The 8532-nt window shown below is 47.7% G+C and overlaps 1 protein-coding gene across 2 annotated transcripts in view; it reads left to right on the plus strand.

Moving 5' to 3' along the window:
* ELOA (elongin A) overlaps positions 1 to 6390 on the plus strand; it is a 21186-nt gene extending 14796 nt beyond the window's left edge. Inside the window, exons 5-12 of one of the 2 annotated variants that reach the window (XM_024766606.1) lie at positions 19 to 709; positions 1078 to 1192; positions 2232 to 2387; positions 2492 to 2589; positions 3640 to 3820; positions 4073 to 4184; positions 4833 to 5012; positions 5985 to 6390. In XM_024766606.1, the coding sequence (XP_024622374.1) occupies positions 19 to 709; positions 1078 to 1192; positions 2232 to 2387; positions 2492 to 2589; positions 3640 to 3820; positions 4073 to 4184; positions 4833 to 5012; positions 5985 to 6015 (1564 nt within the window). In that variant the 3' untranslated portion in view covers positions 6016 to 6390. The remainder of the gene's footprint in view (positions 1 to 18; positions 710 to 1077; positions 1193 to 2231; positions 2388 to 2491; positions 2590 to 3639; positions 3821 to 4072; positions 4185 to 4832; positions 5013 to 5984) is intronic. The other variant, XM_024766604.1, reaches the window with a different exon arrangement.
* Positions 6391 to 8532: the final 2142 nt, after the last annotated feature.

Consider the following 8532-nt stretch of genomic DNA (forward strand, 5'->3'; position numbering starts at 1 on the left):
TCAGAGCAAGGAGCACAGATCTTCCCATAAAGAAAAACGTCCGGTGAATTCCAAAGGAGATGAGAAGTCGTCTTTGAGCAGAGAAAAAGCACACAAGGCCATCTCCAAAGAGGAAAACCGGCGGAGGCCACCCTCAGGGGACAGTACAAAGGAGAAAGCGCCCTCTAGTGGTGTCAAGAAAGAGAAGGAAAAAGAGGGCAGCACCAAGAAGCTTTTACCCACCTTGGAGGTGGCATCAGACAACCACCTTAAAAAGCCAAAATACAGAGACCCAGAGAAAACCAAATCAGACAAAAACAAGCAGAGTCTAGACAGCTTAGACATAGGCAAGGGGGCAGGAGACCTGTTGCCCAAGGCAAAAGAGAAGGTTTCTAACAACCTAAAGGCTCAAGAAGGAAAAGTAAAACCTTCTCATTTAGATAGAAAGTCAGTGGGCTCCTTCCTTAAAGCTGAGGAGGCAGATATGGATGATGAATTCGAGCAGCCCACCATGTCTTTTGAGTCATACCTCAGCTATGACCAGCCCCGGAAGAAAAAGAAAAAGATTGTGAAAACTTCAGCCACGACTCCTGGAGAAAAAGGATTAAAAAAAAACGATTCAAAAAACACTAGTAAAAGCTTGGACTCAGTTCAGAAATTACCTAAGGTGAACGAAAACAAGTCAGAGAAGCTTCAGCCAGCTGGATCCCATTCAGCCAAGCTGAAAAAGGTAACCCCTGTGGCCCCTTCCCAGCCAGAGCACCTGGGCCGGCAGAGCTCCCGGGACGACCCCATCACTGTTGGTCTGGGCTGGCTTTCCCGTGGCCTGTTGAATTTCAGTTTGAAGTAATTTCCTCCAGGCCTGTCTGGCCACCAGGGTCAGTAGAACCCAAGAAAAGTATTTTCTGAGGCATCCCCTTGTGCTGGGCCCATCTCTCCGTATCTCCTGACTTAGGTGGTGTCAGGCACAGCTGCCGCCCCTCCTGCAGGCTGGATATGCCTGTGAAGTCTGCCACGTCAAGACTGCTGGGCGTCGACTGTGGGAAAGAGCTGTGCTTGTAGAAAGAGGCTCTCCAGTCACTGGTCTCTTCTCTACAGGTCCCCAGCGATGTGCTGCCAGTGTTACCAGACCTTCCATTACCTGTGATACAGGCCAATTACCGCCCACTTCCTTCCCTTGAATTGATATCTGCCTTCCAACCAAAGCGAAAAGGTAATTTTCTTTGTCTTTTTTTCTTTTTTTAATGGAGAAAATGGTTTTAAAAATTCATTCATGGTCTGTCATCAGATTTTGGTGCATTTCCTAAGAGCACAGGTTCTGGAGTTGGACGGCTTGGGTTTGAATCCCAGCTCTGGCTTTTACTACAAGTTAACATGAACTTGGGTACAACTTAATTTCCTTGGACTTCAGTTTCATATTCTGTGAATGGGAGTAATAATGGTATCTGCCTATGAGGTGGATTGAAAGTGATAATGCTGGTAAAGCTCTGAGCTCTGGGTTTTTACACATAGTGTTTGCTAAATCTTAGCGGCTGCTATTACCAGCAGCCTTTTACTCTGTACGTTCCATAGGGGCTTAAAAAAAAGGCTAGGGACTTCCCTGGTGGTGCAGTGGTTAAGAATTCGCCTGCCAATGCAGGGGTCACAGGTTGGATCCCTGGTCCGGGAAGATCCCACATGCCGCGGAGCAACTAAGCCCGTGCGCCACAACTACTGCAGCCCGCGTGCCTAGAGCCCGTGCTCCGCAACACAAGAAGCCACCGCAATGAGAAGCCCGCGCACCACAACGAAGAGCAGCCCCCGCTCGCCGCAACTAGAGGAAGCCCCCGCGCAGCACCAAAGGCCCAAACGCAGCCAAAATATAAATAAATAAAGGCTAGTTTTAATAGCAAAAGAATTAGGTGCTACATAGGTGTCCCTTAGCAAGAGACTAACAGATGGGTCATGGTTCATCCACACAGTGGCATCCTATGCAGCCGTTGAAGAAAAGAAGTAGAAAATCTGTGCACTGATGTGGTTTCTAAAGTGTAAATGACAGAATGGTGATGGTATGTTATTGATTGGTTGAAAAGGAATAAAATAAATATTAGCTTATTTTTGCATAGACTCTCTGGAAGGACACAAGAAACCGGTAGCATTGGTTGTCTTTGAGAAAGGAAACTGGGAGTCTGGGGAATGGGGTGGAAGGAGAGTTTTCACTGTATTGCTCAGTGCCTTTTATAACTTACACTCCTGTTTTTCTTGCCCTACAGCGCTCTCCTCATCCCAGGAAGAGGAAGAAGCTGGATTCACCGGACGCAGAATGAATTCCAAGATGCAGGTCTATTCTGGTTCCAAGTGTGCCTATCTCCCCAAAATGATGACCTTGCACGAGCAGTGCATCCGGGTGCTTAAAAACAACATTGACTGTAAGTCACATGCTTCTCTCTTGCTCTTCAGCACGCTGTTGTGGCCTTGGGACACCGGGTGACTTGGCCGCTACTCAGTGCTTTTCCCCTTTGATTCTCTGCAGCAATCTTTGAAGTGGGAGGCGTCCCATATTCTCTCCTTGAACCTGTTTTGGAGAGGTGTACACCTGATCAGTTATATCGCATAGAGGAGTACAATCACGTGAGTATCCTGTTTGGATGGGAAGAGGGCAGTGTGCTGGCTTGCATCTCCACAAGTAGCTTTGTCTCTGAATCTGCCACGATGATGGGCAGGTGGTGGTCGGATCACTGTTCTGGGTTTGTCTGTGGGCCTTTAAACAGGCAGGTTTTTAGCACCTGCTCCTGGCATCTTAAGTAGGCCTCTTGGGCTAGCATCAAGATGGGATTGAAAGGTGGGAGAGGGGGACCATTTCCCACACCTCCCTTGAGCTTGCCTAGTTACAGAGGTCAAGGGAGAATTCTAGCAGCACAACGCTTGGGATCCAGGGCAGGGACAGAGCTATGTGTTGACACTCAGGTGTCCGGTGAATATAAGATTGGCTGGGTGTCTCCTAGAGACAACCAGATCTATCCCCAAATCCTCCTAATGCTGGAGATGCTCATCTGATTGCATTAGCTGTCTCTAATTCAAAGGATCTATGACATATCCTTCTTAAGTGGCCCCTGGCCATTGCAGTTCAGTGTAGTGATGGGGAAATGCCTGGATTTGACTTCATCCCAGTTCCTACCCTGCACTGATTTTCTAAAGGAAAAGACTGATCTTAAACTAATTTTTGTGTTGCCTTCTCTCCTAGCCCCACAACCCCTAAAAGCAGCTAGTATAGTGCCTCACACTTAACATTTTTTTTTTTTTTTTGCGGTACGCGGGCCTCTCACTGTTGTGGCCTCTTCCGTTGCGGAGCACAGGCTCCGGACACGCAGGCTCAGCGGCCATGGCTCACGGGCCCAGCCGCTCCGCGGCATGTGGGATCTTCCCAGACCGGAGCACGAACCCGTGTCCCCTGCATCGGCAGGCAGTCTCCCAACCACTGCGCCACCAGGGAAGCCCACAATTAACATTTTTAAATTCAGTGATTTGGGTTTCTTTCCTAGAACTGTGGTATTTTAATATACTACCACTACTAAGAGGACCAAAATATCATTAGGAAGCTGGTCCCCCTGGGTGATTAAGGATGGAAGAGAGATGTGTGAGAGTACTTGCATGTAAATGATGTCTTGGTTCTGATTTTAGGTATTAATTGAAGAAACGGATCAATTATGGAAAGTTCATTGTCACCGAGACTTTAAGGATGAACGGCCAGAGGAGTATGAGTCGTGGCGGGAGATGTACCTGCGGCTTCAGGATGCACGAGAGCAGCGGCTGCGCGTCCTCACAAAGAATATCCGATCTGCGCATGCCAATAAGCCCAAAGGTAAGGGGGCAGCGTGGGTCTGGCAGAATAATGAGCCCTGTGCTCTGGTCGACAGCAGGGCCGTGGTGGGCTCAGCTACGGTATCACCTCTGGCCCCCAGATCTCTCCTGCATTTGCAGAAGAGGGCAAAGGGTGAGGTGTTTCTTCTGCCACTATGCATGCTACCCTACAGAGGGGTTTCCAGGGTTGATAATCCCCTACCTTTAGCAGCTCAGCTCGAGAAGGCAGGTATTAATCTCCATTTCTCCGCAGGCCGACAAGCAAAAATGGCCTTTGTCAACTCTGTGGCCAAGCCACCTCGTGATGTTCGGAGGAGGCAGGAGAAGTTTGGAACAGGAGGTACAGCTGTGCCTGAGAAAATCAGGTAAGAGCTCTGTCCCCTGTGTCTGTCCCCTGTGTCTGTCCCCCGTGTCTGTCCCCTGTGTCTGTCCCCTGCGGTTTCTGGCTGCTCAGGGAGAGAGAGCCCAAGAGCTTATCTCTCAGCCCTGAGAGGCAGCCCAGGGGCAAGAGCGATTCATTTTGGGGGTCAAAGCGTGGCAGTGCAGAGTGGGTTCTGCAGGCTGACCTTGACCATCTGGGCACTTGACCTCCCTGAACCTCAGTGTCCTTGACTGCACTGTGGGCGGGATAATGATTCCTGCCCTTCGGTGGGGTCGGAGGTGGGGTGGTGGTCAACACTAAATGGAGGGCAGGGCCTGGCTTCTGGGACACATCCCCTAAGGCTTTCCCTTGCCCCATTTAAACAAAAAACATACTACTGTGATGACTAAATTATCTCTACGTTAGCATTGTCAAAATACAGATTGACACCTAAACAGTGAAAAGTTAGTTGAGATTATCATTCATTCTGAAGGCCTACCACAGTCACTTCCGAGCCATCACCAGAATCTAGGGTACTAGGTCCACTGGCCAAAGCCACAGAACTGAGTCCTCCGACCAGCCAGCTTCAGGCTGTTGGTGCCGGGAGCAGATTTCTCCTGCTCTTGACTAGCAGCTTTGCTCTGTGTCACAGGATCAAGCCAGCGCCGTACCTCTCAGGAAGCAGCCGCTTGGGCAGTGGCGGCAGCAACAGCTTTAACGCCAGCCCCGAGGAGCCGGCCTACGACGGCCCGAGTACCAGCAGTGCGCACTCGGCACCCGTGGTCAGCAGCAGTGTTTCCTGTGATCCTAGGAAACCGACTGTGAAGAGTAGGTAACTTGGAGCTCCTGCTCAGATATTTTAAAACTAGTATTTGAACCCCTCTAATGTTATTACTGCTGCATCACACTTTGTGTGTTAGATGTAGCGTATGTGATGCCTTGCACACAGCTGGTCTAAATGTCAGGGCCTCCTTCCCCTGCTTTGTTCGTAGCGCATATTTCACGTGTCATTTAAATTATGATCATAGTGAATATTCATTTTGGTACTCTGCTCGCTTTTTATTTTTTTCAACCTAAACGTAAACCTGTTTCTCCAGGCAATAACATGGCGTTTCCAACTGTTATTATTAACAGCTAAATAATTTTATTGAAGTTTTATAACCTTATAACCCCACCTTCCAAGTATTTTTTTATACCTAGTTGGATCTCTTTCGTATTTTACTAACTTTACTACTGTAGACCATCCCCAATATTCTACAGCGGTGTCCTAACTTAAGAAAAGCATTATTCTGTATCTACTTCAGGGCCCACAGGAGGGTGGGAGTCCTGACTTGCACTTCGGCTCGGTTCAGGTTAACCAGGCTAGAGGGCAGGCTAGTCGTTCTTAGGTGGTGTGTGCATTTAGCTTATCTCAGACCTGTTGCTACACTGGACAGACAGGTACGGGACGGGGTGCTTTTGGCTGGTTTGGATATTGGTGAGGCAGAGTTAAATTATGGCTCAGAACGGCCTTTAGAGTCTGGCAAGGCTTGAACTCCAGTTCTGCCACTTACCGTACAGGGTCCGGCCTGAGTCTTGGCGAAGTTGTGAGGATTAGAGGGGGTGATTGTCAGGGGCCTGGCAGGTGCTGGCGAAGTGTTACCTTTGGGCTGCTGCTTTTCTGTGGGGTTGGCAGATAACTGCTACTTGTATCCATTTGTCTGGCTGTGTAGAGCCAAGAGTAACAAGGCTTTGTTTGATTGTAAACCGCTGGTGTCCACACTGCCATGGATCTGAAACAACTGCCTTATTTCTCTTCTCACAGAAATTGCCCCAATGATGGCCAAGACGATTAAAGCTTTCAAGAACAGATTCTCCCGACGATAAACTGAGGACTTAGCTTGGAAATGACTTAGCTTGGAAATGAAATTTGCGGGGAGGAATACGAGGACAGGGTGGGGGGCTTGGGCAATGGAACTTCCAGAGAAGACCAGGATCTTTCGCTTCGTGGAGGCTTTTGGTCTCCGAGTCCTGCACAGTCAGCAGGCGTCGTGCCTGTGCCTGTGTCCGCAGCTGCCGCCTCCTTGCCTGGCGAGCACTTCCGAGTTCTGAAGATGTGAAGCCTCACGCTCACTGAGGATTTTAAGGTCAATTGTACCTTTGTTGTTAATTACCTTCTTTGTAAACTATAAGACATAGTTTTAATTAATAAATATTGCCCCCAGATTGTATTTATATTACCCCCAGGTTTTTTTTTGTTTTTTGGGGTTTTTTTTGTTTTGTTTTTTTCCGGTCCTCTACCACACACTTACTTAGCCTTTTATTTTTAGGGTTCTTTGTTAGACAAAAGCCTATTGAAAGCCTTTCCCCTGTCCCAGTTCATCTCTCCTGAGCAGACTTTGGCCCATAGAGGGGACTGGGTGTCCCCAGAGCCTGTGTGGTACGTGCTGCACGTAGAAAGAGGAATGGGTCCTGGGCTGCCTGTCCTGGAGGGGGAGCCCCGGCGTGGTGACAGGAAGTGTTCAGGTCGGACACCGCCCACCTCTGAGACCCTCAGTTGCTTTGAGGTCCTGTGCAGGTGCATCTCTTTCCTACTCATTCAGGGAATTATTTATTAAGGGACGTTCTAGAGTCTTTCCCCCCATCCTTTTTGCCAGGTCCCACTGTTTTAGAGGCTCACTAGAGGGCACAGAACTCCAGTATTTTTACAATTTCCAGTTTCTAATTCAAACCTTTAGGGTTTTTTTCCTCCCCTGTTTTTTTTTTTTTTTTTCCTTCTCCCCACTGGCATGGGGCAACACCCAGCCACATGGCAGGGCTTTCTGTAGGCCCCTGAATACAACTTTAGAGTTTTAAAATCCAGCACTGTAACCTCCTAGTCCCTGTGAGTTGCTACTAGAAGTGAATGGTTTTAAAAGGTAATGCTGTGTTGGAAATTGGTTTTGTTTTTGCCTTGCTTTAAAAGGTAAGATCATGTGATTGAAAGAGCACAACAATTTGCTATGTTTTGTAGAGGACTTAGCAGCTTGAAACGCTCTACTTTTCGAATCTTTAAACCAGAACTTGGAGGTAAGGGCCAGTTTAAGGAAAGGGTCTGAGCTGTAGCATCAGGATGGGGGAGCCGCAAGGGCATCCACCAGTCTTGGGAAGGGAGTATCTCACTTTCGAGTTGACATAGGGGGAAAAATCAGAACTAGGAGGACAGTGTCAGTGTCCTTCTTGGCCGTTAAAGGACACTAATCTAGTAGGAACCCACTTGGTTGTGACCCAGGTAGAAGTAGATACTATAAATTTGAGAAGCCCATCCTTAAGAAACCTGAGAAGCAGATTGAGGGCGTGGTTAGTGTGACAGCCCATGGAGCTTGGCAGTTACCAGTCCCTTTGACAAGCTCACTCAAAGCCCAGAATACGGAGCCCACTGTTTTTAACCATCCTGGAGACCTCAGTTAGGCTAACTCTGAAGATTGCAGAGCGATGCAGCAACAAGTCCGTGCAGCAGAAGCATTGTTCAGTGTGCGTTGCTCTGCAGGGTACCTGAGGGACACAAGTATTGCTGTGTTTTAATTTGCTGTATTTTTGAATTGGGTAAAGCATTCTTTCTCTTGATTGTTTGTAGTACCATTCCACCAGTCCCCCAGCCTGCTCCCCAAATGTGATATTAGAAAGCCTCTTATCTAAAACCAAATGAGCGTCTGGGTCAGGTGCCAGACACCTGTTGCCTAGAATAGCTTCCTCTAGGCGTCCACGCCTTGAATTTGTCTCTTACCTGTGCGTTCAAGTCTTTACCATTGAAACTAGTTTTTCATATTTGATACAGTTGTGTATGATTTAATTTCCTTTATTAGGAGTCTTTGGGCAGGGAGGGAAGGAAAGACACATCCCAACATCGCTATCCATCTTTGGATCACCCCTGTTTGCATAGAGCCAGATCTTTCCCTCTCCCCCTCCAAGACTGTCTGCATCAGGGATGTGACTTGGTGAGAAGAGGAAAGAGGAAAAACTGAGTTTCTAAGCTACCGCCTCTCCTGGGTTATTGAAATGCCTGCAGAGCAGACACAGGATGACGTTGAACCTTTGGTCTCATTTGTGAAAACTTGTGCAATTTTTTTTTTTCTGTGCTACACTACATACAAATCACCGAATTGCAAATTAACTTAACCTTTGTGATCCTTGGTGTAATGAGCAGTTTCTTTGGGGCTTTTCCTTTCTTTCCGGGAAGTGGGAGGGAAAGGGGCAAGGTATTATCTTGCTCTTCATTTGTATTTTGGTCCCAAAATGTAAATACAATTTTCTATGTTACTTTTTTGTGGTAACTACCAAGATGAATATTTTAATTAGATAAGTTATATGAAAAGGAAGGAAAATTCCATGTC

This window comes from Neophocaena asiaeorientalis, unplaced genomic scaffold, assembly GCF_003031525.2.
Source record: "Neophocaena asiaeorientalis asiaeorientalis breed wild unplaced genomic scaffold, Neophocaena_asiaeorientalis_V1.1 scaffold79, whole genome shotgun sequence".
Lineage (NCBI taxonomy): Eukaryota > Metazoa > Chordata > Mammalia > Artiodactyla > Phocoenidae > Neophocaena > Neophocaena asiaeorientalis.